At 51.2% G+C, this 15,733-nt stretch overlaps 1 protein-coding gene across 2 annotated transcripts in view; it reads right to left on the reverse strand.

Annotated features, from left to right (window-relative positions):
- The window catches only part of Myh9 (myosin heavy chain 9), an 83,683-nt gene that overhangs the window by 34,822 nt on the left and 33,128 nt on the right, over window positions 1-15,733 (reverse strand). For both annotated transcript variants that reach the window (XM_041672637.1, XM_041672638.1), the window contains exons 3-5: window positions 14,596-14,752; window positions 2,071-2,098; window positions 1,212-1,305 (exon numbers count right to left, since the gene is read on the reverse strand). In XM_041672637.1, coding sequence (XP_041528571.1) covers window positions 1,212-1,305; window positions 2,071-2,098; window positions 14,596-14,752 — 279 coding nt within the window. The remainder of the gene's footprint in view (window positions 1-1,211; window positions 1,306-2,070; window positions 2,099-14,595; window positions 14,753-15,733) is intronic.

The raw sequence follows: 15,733 nt of genomic DNA on the forward strand, positions 1-15,733 counted from the left end.
AGAGTTGTTTCTGGTCTGATTCCAGAAGACGGTACAAGGGTGTTGTGTGGCTGCACCCCAGCTATGCATGCAGAGACACACCCCAACTTACTGGTGAACACAGTGCACAGGACCCCAGTAAGGCGAAGCCAGTGAGGGCAGTAGAGCACCCCTGATGGCCTTGGGGAGGCATCACTAGTACTTAGATTCCTCAGGGCAGCCGAAGTGTATGAGGAGAGTGGGGGCTCCTCAGCCATGCTCAACACTAACCACTGCTTTCCCCAGGAAACTCCAATCTGGGACCTCCCAGTATCTCCCCCAGCTTGTGCCAGGAGACGAGGGGCCAGCCATCTGTAACTGGTGTGGACTACAGTGAGCATGTGGGACTCTGGGAAGGCAGGTGCACACCCCACCGTGCCTGCACAGGCACTGCACGGGGCACAACTGGAATTCAGGCAGGTCTGGCGTTCTGAGAAAAGCCCTGTGATGAGGCTGACCCCAGTCAGGAACTGCCCCCTCAGAGTGCACCAGAGGCCTGTGTGCATCACACCCAGCCCTCCTCCCAAGACAACCAGTGAGCCGAGCCTCTAAAGAAAGTTCTAGCTGCAGAAAGTGACAATGTGTGACGTGAAAGCTGCTCAGAAGAATGTACAGAATCCAAGGACACACGATGGCAGAACACGCATTCCCGGTGCAGAACGTGCAGTAAAACGTGCATCTCACCTAGCCAGGACACTGCTGAGTTCCACCAAAATCCACCAAGAGAAGGGAGAAAAGGAAGTAAGATGACTTTCCAACTGTCCTTTCTTGGTGAGGGAGGACTGTCCACCCAGAGACATTATTCCCACAACAGAACAAGGATACAGGGATTTGACGGCAGGTCAACCCAAGTCCTTCTGGCCTCCATTAACTGGAGAACCTTGTCTCGGACTGTCTCTTCCAGTCTCAGAGGTGGAGTGCATGCAGCAACCAGCTGCCACACCAAGGGTTCTGCTAAGTAGACCCTGGGATGGGTCCAGTTTTCATAACAACTTGAAGAGTTTGGAGGACAAGAATGGAATGGACCTGCTACCACCCAAGTACTCCTGAGACTGCTAAGCTGCTGCCTAGGGAAAAAAGCTGGGCCTCTGCTTCATGCCCAAGAGCATCCTCACTTAAAGTTGAGGCCTCCATTATAAGCCTTCCTCTTTTATCACCCTCTGCCAAGGCCCAGCAAGGCACCAGGCACTCACCTGGTCCTTCTTGCTCTTGTGTGAGGATGCCACGTGTGCCAGGTACTGGATGACTTTCTTGGTGTTCTCTGTCTTGCCTGCTCCAGACTCACCCCTGCCAAGAGAGTTGAGGGAGTCCTCGGTAAGATGCAGCTATGTCCTCGGCCTCCACCCCTTACAGCATGTCCTGCTGTCTACCATTCTGCCCTTCTGTGGGTACCCACGAGGAGCCAACAGGAAGAAAGGGGCACAGCAAACCAAATGTGAAGCTCTGCAGTTCTCCCTGCCTGCTTCCCATGGCCCACCAGAGGCCAGACAAAAGTCGATTCATAGCCACTGCCTACCCTGCTCACTTGGCAGCCTTCAGAGCTAAATGTTTGAGACATCGGGGGAGGCAGCTGCCGACCTAGGAGCCAAAGGCACTTATATGTGTTCCCCTGAAATAACCCTAGGAGGCGGTTTCCTTATTAAGATGGACAGTAGCCAGTATCAGCCTACATCAGGTAAGGAAGGCCACCATCCCCAGTCGGAAGGCATGTGCCAAGCTGGAAGTTCTGGAAACGCCAGCTGGTGCCTTTTGCTGGAGCTTGTGGTGATCCTCTGCTGTCACCCACCCTCGAGTACCACTCATTTAAGAAGGGCTGACAAAGGCCTTAGCTGTGACTGGGACCACTGGGCAAAAGACACATAGCCCTGAGTCCTGTCTTGGGGCAAAAGGAGGGACCTGAACTGGAGCCTATCAACCCCCTTCAACAGGATAAAAGTATTCTTTCCCTGTGAATAAGAGTAGGGGTGAGCTCAATCCCCAGCACCACAAATACAACTATCAGAGAGATAAACAACCCCCACACACACTCACACACACTCATAAAACACTTACGTGCACAGAATGGACTGGTCTTCTCGGTCTGCAACAAAGAAGAGGACATCAGATTACCTTGGAAAGAAGAAACCTGCCCCTTCCCACCTCCGTGAAATGTTGCCAAGACAAGGAACAAAGACTTAAATGCTGCTCTGAAGGGACCCTTGCAGACCTCCAACCTGAGCTGCCTATGGACAGTCCCTTAAGAGGAGCATCTGTAGCGTCAAAGTCCCAGAAAGCTGCCTGCCCCGAGTCCAGGCTGTACACACACTGCCCACTCTATCCCAAGAATATCAGAAAACAATGCCCATGCCAGGCTCCCAACACTGCTCATATTTAAGCAAGGAATACTGTTTAAGAAGCAAGAAATCAGAGCAGGCAACATGACAAGGCCTAGTTTGCAATGGGACAGTCCCGGTATGAGATGTTGCCTCACAGAGACAATGTGAGCCCCATGAACTCCTCCATGTTGTGGGGCAGCCTATATGTAAAGGACACATGTGAACTCACCTGCATGGTGCTTGGCCCATGCAGGACACACAGTAATGACAAGATCGAGGGACCCAGCAATCATGAACAGCTCTGACAGTGTCTCTGAGGTCCTGCCCTCTACACCAGGGGCAGGAGCTTCCAACAGCCACCACTCAGCAAGGAGGGATGTGAATGTTCCTTTTGCATGTGGGGACAACTGCACTCTGAAAGCTAGGGGACAGTGCCCTGCGCTCTGAAATTCCAGGACAAGCTACCGCCCCAGGTGGGTGCTGAGTGTCCCACTTTAGACCCTATAGAGTCAGGGCGGTTGGACCCAGCACCATGTTATTTGGTAACATCTGAACTATACTCGACTGTGGCTCTCCACAGCACAAGGTACACTGGCGACTCACTCCTCTTTGTGATTATTTTGATAAACACATACAACAGCTCTGGTGCTGACCCTGTGAGTACAGTGATCTCCTGAAGGGCCACTATCATCTCTATGATAGAGCAGCAGTGGCAGAGGGGGAAAGCAGGAGAGCCAATCAAGGGGCGCTGGTGGCTACTGGTAAAACCAGCATTGCCAGACAGTAGATGCCAGCCATTCATGAAGGGCACTCCTGGCTCTCACTCTGCTAGGGCCCCGTGTGACAAGGTGCTCAGAGAATGACTCATGGCTTTCTGTGTGTGGCCTCAGGTCATGGAATTAGCCATCTAACACCAGACTGACCAGGCAGATGACCTGCCCTCCTGTAGGTGAGCTTTCTAGCTGGCCCAATCTCAACAGCATGTAAGGCTGAGTACACACTGCCAACCCCACTCTGTCAACTGGCTGAGCAGAAGGGAAGGCTGGACTCCAAGACAGGAAGCCAGAAAAAGGAAGCCTTACACCCGACAGGGGCAGCAGCTGTCCATGCCCTCAGCTGCAGCCTTCACCCTTCTCTCAAGAAATAACCACCAAGCCAGGCACTTGGAGGTAGAGGCAGAACTGCTGGGCACTGAAGGCCAGGGTGAACTGTATAGTTGAGACAAACCAAAAGCTGAGAAAGATGAAATGCCTCAGAGTGGGAGTAGGGGCAGCCCCACGCTTCGCACTCACACAACACTATCTAACCTCCATGAGAACCACTCAGCAAGAAGGCAAGAAGCAGGCACTCAACCTTCCCACACCTTGCTGTGTGTTTCCAAAAACATTCGTTCTTCAAAGCTGCCAGACAATGACTGAGAAAGAGCAGAGCCTCGACAAGACAGGCAGGGATACAGGAAAAAGCAGGAGGTGGCTGGGGACGGGCTGGAAGAGAGCCATTTTCACTCCTTCCTCCCCAACAGCAGTTGCTTCCTCCATGAGGCTGGAGCAAGCATTTCTGTCATCCCTGGCTCTGCCCTCCCCTAGCAGCTCCCTGTGGTTGGCCCCAGCTGTGGCCGCAGGCGGGCATGTTTAGTCACCCCTCCAGAGCAGGCAAGAATGTACCTGCGTGTGCTGGCGAAGCTTGAGCAGAAAGGGCCTGGTGCTACCATAAAAGGAAACATTCCCCATTCCTTCAGAAGGAACTGTTTCCAGGGCCGTCCAGGCCCAGTCCCTGGATGACTGGAATTCCTTCAACTGTGTGAGGAGGAACCAGTGACATCACTACTCAACAGGAAGTGGGGTGGCCAACACACATGCACACATGGACACACATGCACAGAAAGAGACATTTGGGCAGCTGTGTTCAGTCCTATTTACACAGAGAAGCACACTTGCATACACACAGGTGTGCCCTGGTGCATAAGAATGTGTACAGACATATGAGCAGGAACATGAGTGTGTAGAGCAGCACACACTCAGATGCTTGTGTGCAAAGAGATCCACTGAGTGCACGAAGCAGTACGCAGACACTTGGTGTAAACAGATCCACAGCGCATGTACGTACTCATGTACATACACAGACACAGAGGCCTGCAGCATAGAAGGTTCAGCCTACCCGCCACCCTTGCCCTTTCCTCTCCACTTTCAGAGGCTCTTTCTGCAACTAACAGTCCAAGGACAGGTTCAAAGGAATCCCAACCTGCTTTGCCAGACTCTGCTGAACTACTGCTTTCAAAGAAGAGCCACCAAGAGGCCACCTCCTCCCTTCAGGTGAAGGCCCCCAACACTTAGAGTGACTCACACAGAGCCTCTTAAATCCTCAAAGTCCTTACAACCATTTCTTGAAGTTTTCAGTCCATCTCCTGACCTCTTGGGTAGCCAAAGGAAACCCTCCCCAGTCAGGTAAGGCAGGAGGTAGCTGGCGGTGTGACGGCCTGATTTGTCTAGTTTTTTTTTTTTTTCTCAGTCATTTGTTTGAGATGTGCTCAGGCTCAGAGCATTCCCTTACAGATAATGGCATCAATTCCCAGAAAGTAGTGGGCTCTCAGCCTGAGCCAGTTCACCCTGCTGCCTGTGCTTCCTGTGCTCTGGAAAGGACTCTCCTTGGTACTTGTGCCTGCAGTCCTGCCTCACCCATACTGTCGGTCTCAGTGGCTAAGGACACGCAGAGCCAGCTAAACGGTCAAAGAGTTTATCAGAAATAACCTTTTGTCCGTCTTCTACCTTGGGGCTTGGGAGTTAACAGCCACCAGCATAACCGTATTCAGAAGCACAGGCTCTGAACCACCCAGGACCCCATCTCATCCTGGGCCACACCACAGAGGATGTGGGCTGAGGCAGCACTGAGTTTCAACGTGGTTGCTAGAACTCCAGCAGCTGCAGCCTTTCCTCGGTCAGAATCTTAACAAAGCACTGAGCAGGGGACAGTGGCTAGCAGAGGGCAGTCTGGCTACCGCTGCCCATACACCCAGAGCAGTTAGAAAGGAAGCCATTAGCTGTGCCCCTGGAGCCCTCTGGGAATGAATGCTCAAGGCCCACTCAGGATGTTGTCCTTAACCACCCCCACACTCTATCTCCATCTCCAAGCTCCCAAAGAGCTTTCCAGAACCACAAGAAAAGTTCTCATGAGTGAAACACAGCAGCCAGGCTCTTCCCGCCCTGAGCTGACTTTAAACCCAGAAGCTGAGTTCACGGAATGAGGGGAATGAGGTCACAAGCTGATGTGGCCACCCTGAATGGACAGGTTTCTAGCTAGCTCAGAAGAACACCTGAGGCCTGGCTGCAGGTGTTCCATCCCAGGCATTCAGATTCCTACACAGAAGGGGTAGGGGTGGGGGGAAGAAGCAGTGCTATGGCTCACTTCCTCTGTGAGAGGAGCTATGGCTGATTCTTGTCCATAAAAGGCTGTGAGGCTTCAGACTACTAGCACAGTGGTGACATCAGCCAGACAGGAAGTACAGGAGGAAGGGTGCAGGCTGCTACTAGAACTGACTCATGCCAGGCTCAGAGAGTCTACCTCCCAGGAGGAACTGTCATAAGGCCATAGCTGGGTGAGTGCCCTGCCTGAGGAACCCCTACCTAGAGGTCTACTGGGTTCTCTGGGGCTGAGAAGGCCAATAGTGGATGGCAATAGAGTAGGCAATGTGCCTCCCTGAGTCAGGACCATGACAAGCAGCCCGCTTCCAAATGTGCTCTGGAGAAATTACACAGCGGACCTGAGGGTGGCTTACTGTGTGCAGACAGTGTAGGCAAGGTGACTTCTTGTACTGGGTCACCCGAGGCAGACACTGAAACTCCAGAGTCAAGTGTCTGGATACTGTCTGGGTGTCAGGAAGTCAAAGCACAAAGGATTATGCAAAGCATATAAAATGCGGGTTCCAGTTCAAAGTTAGAAGTGGGAAGGCCTTAGTGTAGCCTGAGGAAGCTGACGATTTGACTCAAGCAGGCCTTTGTCCCACTAAAAACCCTACAGACTAGGTCTAACCTCTCGATGCACAGAGGCTAGAGCCATGCAGAGAGCAAGCCACTCATGATGATAGCAAGCCTTCGAGTAGCTCCGACGTCATCTCCCCAGCCAGCCCAATCACAGCCTGAGTGACAAGCACTTGGGAAGCAGACTGAAAGGAGAGAATAAAGGGTGCAAAAACCGCTTCCTATTTATTACCAGAGGTTGCAGACAGGCTGAACAGAGGTCTGCAGGCAGCCATTTAAGAAGGAAGCCCCTTGCCAGGGGCCCATAAGCACACAACGCGATCCAGGACACACAGGCAGCTGCTCATTCAAATCCCTACTAGAGACAAATGGAGTTGGCCCCTTGACCTGTGCTTCTCTCCAAGACCTGGTCTAAGAAGCCTGGGCCTCAGGTGCAAAGGGCGGGAGTCAGGCAGCCCTTCCTGTCAGTCCCTGGATGATTGGAACAAAGCTCCAGGACTGACTCTAGACCTTCAATATGCTAAAAGTGAGTGAGACCCCAGACCTTCTCTTGGCCAGATGCACCAGCAAAACTCAGGAGCACAAGTGAGCTATTTCCACTTCTCTGCTGGCAAGGCTGAGAGCAAATGTTTTTGACTGGCCCCTCACCTGGCACAGGTGGCTCCAACAGGTTTGTAAGGTTGGAAATCCAAAACTACCCGAATGCCCACTGCCCACGGCAAATGCCTTCAGGAAGCACCCAGTCAGCTCTGCCTTGCTCAGTGGCTCCCTGCTGGATCCTGGACAGATGGTAAGGAGTCACGGTGGAGCCACAGTTGATGGCTCTGCAGAGCTGTGCTCTTGGGGAAGGAGAACAAAAGCAAAGTAGACAGGAGCCAGAGAGACAGAGTCAAGCAGGCTCAGAGAGAGCTGATGCGCGAAGGACAGGCACACCAATGGCCCTGGATAAGCTCAGGGAGAAGAGTGAGGGGAATGACAGTGGGGGTGGGGTGCTCTGGAAGACGCCCTGACCTCTAGTAGCCTTGCCAGTCTAGTAAAGGGTATACTGGAGGCTGCCAGGAGGAGCATGCCACAGCCACAGGAGCACAGCTGCACACCCTCTCCCTTCAGCTTGGGCCTCAGCACTACTGTATTCTGGACCAGCTGAAGGTGGACAGATAAGAGTGTGTGTGTGTGTGTGTGTGTGTACAGACAAGACTATAAACGGGGTGTGTGTCTGTGTCTGTGTACAGACAAGACTATGGACAGTTGTGTGGGTGTCTGTCTATCTGTCTCCCTGACCCTAAGCTATACTGTCTGAATGCTTAAAACATCATATGTCCTAGGGAGTCAATACTGAGCCAATACCCCGGGGGTCAAGATCCAGGACCTGCATGTGTGCAGGTTGCCCACTTATTCACCTCTCTTTGGCTTCAGGGAATTATTTTTGTTCTCATCTGATAGCTTCACTCCAGAAAGCCAATGGGAAGCAAAGTGTCTCTCTTCTCTCAACACAGCACTGTCTAGTCCTAGCATACCAGTACACAGCCCCAGGACTTGGGAGAGCAGGACACATGCTCGAACAGCAACCAAGCATGGTCTGCCCACTGGATTTTACAGGTAGATTTTTTAAAGGTAGGTTTTGCTTATATGTATGTCTCATGTACCTGGTGCCCTCTGAGACCAAAGAGGGAAATAAACCCCATAAAACTGGAGTTACTGACATTTGTGAGCCACCATGTGGATGCTGGGGCTCAACCCTGGTCCTCTGGAAGAGCAGTCACTGCTCTTAACCACTGAACCATCTCTCCAGTCCCTACAGGTAGATTTTTTTATAGTTACCTTTTTTGAGGGGGTGAGGGTGGATGGACTAACAAAACCATAGGGTCAAGTTTCCAATTACTCTCAAAATAGCTTTGCTGGCCCAGGTCAAAGCATGAGGGGAAGGGGACCACTGCTAAGCTGGATGGAAACCGTAAAGCTGAGTTGTGAAAAAGGATCGCTACTGGGCTAGCAATTCAGCTCAGCAGGTTACTTGACTCGCAAGTCATCTACTGGGTTCAATCCCTAGCACAGAAAAGGAAAGAAACCAGCAAAAAGGACCCTCTTTAGAAAGAGGAGCCTAAATGTGAGGATGAGGAAACTGACGAGATCAAAATACGGTGGCTTGCTCCAGGAACAGACCTGCTGTCCCGGGAGCAGCGCGGAGGGAGCGGCCTCCTAGCTCCAGAACTGTGGGAGAAGTAGGTAGGAAGCTTGTGTGTCTGTTTCTCTATTGGCCCACCAGCAATAGGGGACAGACGGATGGATGGGCGGATGGATGGGCAGATGGACGGACAGATACACACACACACACACACACACACAACCTGAACAAAGTGACATCCTCCTAGAAGACCCACAGAGACCATTATCAGCCCAAGGCCTTACTGCTACAAGACTGAAGCCCCTCTGGAGATACAACAAAGTCAGTCTGAAACCCTATGGAGATACAACAAAGTCAGTCTGAAGCCCTCTGGAGATATAACAAAGTCAGTCTGAAGCCCTCTGGAGATACAACAAAGTCAGTCTGAAGCCCTCTGGGGAGATACAGAAGTCAGTCTGAAGCCCTCTGTAGATACAACAAAGTCAGTCTGAAGCCCTCTAGAGATACAGAGAAGTCAGTCTGAAGCCCCTCTGGAGATACAGAGAAGTCAGACTGAAGCCCCTCTGGAGATACAGAGAAGTCAATCTGAACCCCTCTGGAGATACAGAGAAGTCAGTCTGAAGCCCCTCTGGAGATACAGAGAAGTCAATCTGAACCCCTCTGGAGATACAGAGAAGTCAGTCTGAAGCCCCTCTGGAGATACAGAGAAGTCAGACTGAAGCCCCTCTGGAGATACAGAGAAGTCAGTCTGAAGCCCCTCTGGAGATACAGAGAAAGAAGTCTGTCTACGCCTGTGGCACCTGCCCGTCTGTCAGTAGTGAGCAGGACTAGGCACTGGGAAGATCCCATAAAGGCTGTGTTTCAGTCTCCTACTGCCCGTTCTCCAGGGACCTACCGCACAGGTCAGCACTGCCCTACAGCCACTCCTGAAATTCTGAAATTCTTTAACCTGGCCGTGTCAGCTGTGTCAAGTTGAAAGGAAGAGAAAAACAAACTCTCTCATGGTGAACGGCTGTGCCATAACCAGGCCAATCAGCAAGTGAAGAGGGAGAATCCTACTCTATCTGTGCCAAACTCCACATTCTTCTCAGAGATAGCTCTCAAGCCCTGTTTACAAGGCTTCTCACTATACCTAAGGCTGAGGGGCCAGCAAATGCTTGGCTGTAGCCTACAAAGTGCTAACTGGTTTTCTAACCCCATGCCTACCCCAAAGTTCCAGAACACACTACCTCTGTGTGGGACCCTCCCTGATATTGAGGAGCTAGGGCATCTGGTACCTCTAGGTGCCAATCAGCAATCCTCTAAGCAGGACCTGTGTCTGCGTGAGTAGATAGTCTACAGTGTACAACACACAGGAGGCACGAGGCTGGCCCTGGGCAAGGACGATGTCATGCAGGCACAGGGCATGGCCCTCCTCAGGGAAGCCACACTGCCTCCTGAGGCACACGATGAGGTACAAAGCTGGCTCCACACCTCCCAGCAGACAGTTGAGACCTTTATGTGAGCAGTCTGGCCAGGATCAGGCCTCCTGGTTATCACATTCCTGCTTAAGTGGAGTCTGCGCATCTGTGGCTTCCCACTGCTCCAGCTCCAGAGCTGCCACTCAAGACCTAAAATACTCTCCCGGCCCCTGAGGAGCTGAGGACTTTTCGTTCAGCAAACCCTGGAACCAGTTGGGCAGATGGAAGAGAGGTGAATGAAGGCAGGCCTCTCTCTCACCCCCACCTAACTGTCAGGCTGGGAAGATTTCCTCCAAGGACTAGTCAGAAGAGAAGAGGGGCCACAGTAGCCACAGCCTCCGGTTCAGAGGCCCATGAATGACACATCAGCTAACGCATCTGAGCCCATCCCCTTACATGTGAGCCAGGGGAACCATGCTAGGATGGGAAGGAGACACACAAACCTCACTGTCACTGTTGACCCAGCAAGGTCAGTCAACCACCAGGAGAATGTGCACATCCACTGGGCAGTGGAGCAATGTTCAGTGACCACCACTTGCAGGGCAGCTTCCACAGAGAAGCCAAGGAGGGATGGAGAGGAGGGTAGCACAGTGCAAGCCAACTCTGCTGGTTTCCGAGAGTGAGCCAGACCTGGCGTGGAGCTAGTAAGCGTAGCTTCTTTTCTACCTACACTGGGAGATAACTGAGCTCAGGCCGAAGTCTCTCACTAACCAGATGAACTCACTCTTACCAACAAGGGCCCCAGAGAAGGCTGAAAGCACCCCTCCCCAAGCCCCAGGGATCTGCTGCCTGATTTCCACATGAAGCCCCTGTACCTGCCCTGGGATGCATCTGCACCCAAGCTGGGGGCAGCAACACAGGTTCAAGTTCTCCTAAGGATGAAATGCCGCCTAATAGCCAAGAAGGCAAAAAAAAAAAAAAAAAAAAAATACACGGAGAGCCAGAGTTAGAGTGGTAAGACGACCACGCAAACACAACCTTAATTAAACCCAAGGCTGGAGATTAAGACAACAAGCAAAACTGTGCAGGCACGTCTGGGCTGCACCACAACCACTTATTATCATAGGCCGGCCAGCTTTCCCATGGTCTCTACCTCCACAGTGCTGTTCCCTGCCACACCAGCCTCAGCAGCCACAACTTCCATGAACTCCAAGACACCTGATACCTATTGACACTGCGCCGGCACCAGGTATCGGCAGCAACAGCTTGCCTTTAATGCATCTATAGCCCCGGATCTGTCAGCAAACATGTCTTTTCTATCCATCTGGACCGCCAGGGCCTCCAGGAACAGGATAACCCTTTTGATATCTTGGCGTTTTCTATCACCTATTTGGGGGGCCTAAGCTGGAGACCATACACTCCAGTGCCCTATCCTGTGCACATGGCAGACAATACTAATCTATCCCAGAATTCTTTTGAGATTGTGTTTCAAACCATAACACTTCAGGGTCCAGACAACTGCTGTACCAGAACTAACAATCAGAATAAAACAGATCTGTAAAGTTTAGTCTAGGGGTTTTCAACTGGGGACAATTTTGTCCATCAGGGAACATCTAATGGAAGTGGCTGGAGATATTTTTTGTCACAAATAGAGAGAATGAAAAGAGGCCAGGATACTACTATGCATCCTACAGTATCCCAAATGTCATATTTGAGAAAGCCTGGCTTAGTCTGGCAAACAGGTAAAGTAGCTTATAAGCTACCATCCAAACCAGGATAAAAATGAAAGAGCCACAGAGAGTAACCAAGACGATAAGGACAAACCCAGCACAGAAGAATTTGAAGACAAGGATGGGCCCTGGGAGGAATCAAAAAGCTTGTCTCATAAAAGTTCCCAGACAAAGCCACCAACTACCCTATTTGGCAGAATAAACGCTAGTATGTCATAAGCCACAACCAACTCAGGAAGGAAATTTTTGTGTAGTTCTTGGGGGAGGGGAGGCAGAAGAGGAACCATCTGGCCATACCTTTTAAGACATGAGGAAGGGACAAAGCAAACCTGCCCCCTTCCCCACTGGGTGGTCAGCAAGCCCAAGGCTTCACCCCAAAACAGAGAGTAACAAGCTCCAACAGCCTGAAGATCAAGGCTCCACCTACAAAACCTGGCTTAGGGTAAGAAGACAGGGTCCCTTTCAGAAACACTCTCTACTAGTGACCCGTAGTGTCACAGGCAAGCTTGTGTGACTACCGTCCTTCACACCCCCAAGAACAAGACATCTACTGCTAAAGGCTTTGTGGGCCCACTGTGTACAACAGCTCAGAATGGGCTTAGTAGGTCCTCTTAGGGGCTAACGAGTTCCAGCAACCCCAAAGCAAGAAGTCAAGTGGGGGCCTCTCAGGCTGAGGGTGGGAAAACATTGGTCCTAGCAATTGCACAGACCATTCCTGAAGCAGCACAGGGCTGGTAGGTCCCCACACTGACAATCATTCCCTCTAACTGATCTTGCTGTCATGGTCCAAGCCACCTCCTTCTCCCTACTGAGGCTGCTCTGCCACGGACAAGATACATTATCTATCTCTTTCACTTAACCATTTCCAGTCTGTGTGACTTTCAGAAAACCTTCCCCAAACTTGTTTCTTATGAATAAATGAAAACCGGTTAACTCTCTTGGAAAAGAGCCCTACAGGTTATCTGCCGAGAGTCTGAGAGTCCAGCTCCAACGACCGGCTGCTGGAGTTACTCTCCATGGCTCTCCCACGACGGCCCAGCAGGAGCAGCTGAGATCCTGGGGGAGATGAGAACATGCCCTGCTCAGGAAGACCCCAAGTGCACTCCTCGCACTGCGTCACTGCAGAGCCAAGGGAAAGTGACTCATAACCCCCAGAGACAGAGACTCAGACTCCTCTGGAATCTCACAGAATGTTCTCCCACCAGACTGCTCTCGTTAGCACTTTCAAACAGACATCCTACTTTCAAACCAAAGGGCTGGCTTCCACAAGGAACCCTGATAGATGTGAACATAAGGCTAGGCCAAATTGCACATCCTGCCTAATTAATAACCTGGCCGAGAAATACCCTGTGCATGGTGCCATTTTAAACTACTAAATCGGGGCAAAGCTAGTATGAGGGGCATCACCACCACTGCCCAGATGGACTGTGGTGCTTAAAGAACAAAGGATGCGAAAGAAACCACTATCAAAACAAGACGGCCACACTGTTTGGGAGCTGGACCTGAGCAGGATTGCATATGCCAGGGACTTGGCAACATTCTAAGAATATGAGGGCAGCATGGGCCTAGGCCATTCTGAGCAGAGAAAATAAAAGTTTAAAATGCCTGACTCCAGCTAAGCATTGCCAGGCTCTGGTGCAAAGCCTGGGGGAGCAGAAGGCTCCCAAAAGTAGCAGTCACTCACCAAGCACTGTGTGCAGGTGGAGCAAGTGTGGGGCCCTGAAGCAGAAAGGCCTGCTGGAGAAATGCATGGAGCTCCCTGAGTGGAGGGAGGGCGGCCCGACGGTTCTGGGTCCACCCTTAGATCTGCAGTCTTGAAAAGTGGTCAGCTGACAGGCAGAGGCTCTGACAGAATGGAGGTTAAGAGGACAACAGTACAGACAAGGAGCTGCAAAGCCAGACCTAAGGCCAGAGCAGTGAGGGTAGGAAGATCAGAAACAGCAACAGAAAGAACACCTACAGAGTATGCTGAAGTCAGGCATGGGGAAGCGCAAGACAGGGGGATTCTGAGTGCAGGACCATCCTGGGCTACATAGTGAGGCACTGTCTCAGAACCCAAAGAACAAAAACGAAAATAAAAGTGTTGGCTGAAGCCGGGCGGTGGTGGCGCACGCCTTTAATCCCAGCACTTGGGAGGCAGAGGCAGACGGATCTCTGTGAGTTCGAGACCAGCCTGGTCTACAAGAGCTCCAAAACCATAGAGAAACCCTGTCTCAAAAAAAAAAAAAAAAAAAAAAAAAAAAAAAAAAAAAAAAAACAACAACAACAAAAAAAAAGTGTTGGCTGAGCTGGGGAAAGGGGTGAGAGCAAGAAAGTGCGTGGTAAGACTAGGTTCCAGCATCTAGTAGCAGTGAGGTCGGCCTGGCTGGCAGCAATCAGGGACAGCACCAGTGCATAGCCAGGCACCGATGGCAGAAACCACTCCAGGGGCTGAATGGAAGGCCCAGGGCTGAGGATGAGCCAAAAAGGAGTGCCCACAGGCAAAAGCAAGAGATCCATGGAGACAGCCAAGCAGAAGGGGAGAAGGAGTCTAAGGGAGCAGACCTGAAGGAAGGGTGGAAAGTGGGAGACTGCCACACACCAGGAAGAGGGGAAGAAGTAGGGAGGTAATGGGTGTGTCCAGGAGAAGGGATGAGTGAACAAACATCCTCCCAAAGCACTTTACTGTGACAGGACAGAGAACACAGGCAAGTGCAGGGGTGCAGCCACCAGCTGAAGCTTCACATGGGTTCTCTAAGGGGACCGCACTCCGGCGTGTTACCAGCTGTGTGTAAGGAGCACAAAGGGAAAACGCGGAGAAAATGAGGAACGGATCCGAAAACTGATGAGGGAAACTCTCTGAAGGATGAGTACATGAGAGAACAATCAGGAAGTGTAGTCTTTAAAGTTTCTAGAATGGTCTATTAACATATAAACATATTGTTTACATAGCCATGGGCCCTGGCTCTTATATGAAGACACACCTCACCAGCCACTAGAGCAACGGAATCCCTAGAAAGGCCAGGCGAGGGCCTCAGTGCCCCAAGTACTCACCCTGCATCATGCTCCTATAGGCAGTATCTGTGATGGCGTAGATGTGGGGCGGCATCTCGTGCCTCTTCTTGCCCTTGTACATGTCCACGATCTCCTCTGAGTAGATGGGCAGGTTCTTATAAGGGTTGATGACCACACAGAACAGGCCTGAATAGGTCTGAGAAAGCAACAGGAAGCCATGGTTTAGCAAGTCTGAGTCTCAACAGCACCCAATCTTTGTGTGGCTGAGTGTCCACTGTGCCCCAGGCCACGATTCAACCTAGGGCAAAAGTGCTCTCTGGTGAACCTGCTCCTGCTGATGCTGCAGGTGTCATAGCACTCTCTCACAGGTGGCTTTATATGCTGACTAGTGTGCATCAGACAAGGTCCATATCAAAACACACAGAAGTCCAGTTACAAAACTCAGGTTCCAGTTAGGCATGGTGGGACACACCTTTAATCACAGCACTCAAGAGGCAGAGGCAGGCAGATATTTGAGTTGAGACCAGCCTGGTTCTACAGAGTTAGTTCCAGGACAGGAAGGGCTACACGGTGAAACACTGTCACCAAAAAATAAAAAATAAAAAAAAACAACAACAAACCTCAGATCCTAGGAGAATGAGATGTGTCTGTCATTGTGAGAGATGTACAAAGATAAAGGATTCAGCTATACCTCAAAAAACTGAGTGCACGTGATTCTTCACTGACAACACGGGCACTCCACCCTGCAAACACTGGGAAAGCTCACCACAGAGCCTCGGGGGCTAAAAGTTAGCTCATGCCCTGCATTCCTCTGCAAATCTTTCAAAAACATAAAGCCACTTTGATGACCTCGGAAAGCCTTCTCCAGGGGCAGAAACTCAGAAGTGTCAATACCCTTAATGCCAGACATTTACAACATGGTATACCCAATGTTCCAGGTCTGCTTTGACCTTTAAAAGCAAAGCCCTGGAGTCAGATACCTTGAGTTCAAATCCTGACTGGGGTGCGGTGGTGGGGTCCGTACCCTTCTTCCTCCACTTCCCAATATGCAGAAGAGCATGGGTGGAGGTTGGCACCTTACTGCATGGCAAGGAGTAGGAACACAGTGTTGCTCAGGAGAGCTGCTTCCTACAGTGAGCTTACACAGCTCTTTCCTCCATGTTTCTGGAGGAAATGC

Source organism: Microtus oregoni, unplaced genomic scaffold (genome assembly GCF_018167655.1).
Source record: "Microtus oregoni isolate MIOR12 unplaced genomic scaffold, Mior012 000022F_ref0000154, whole genome shotgun sequence".
NCBI lineage: Eukaryota > Metazoa > Chordata > Mammalia > Rodentia > Cricetidae > Microtus > Microtus oregoni.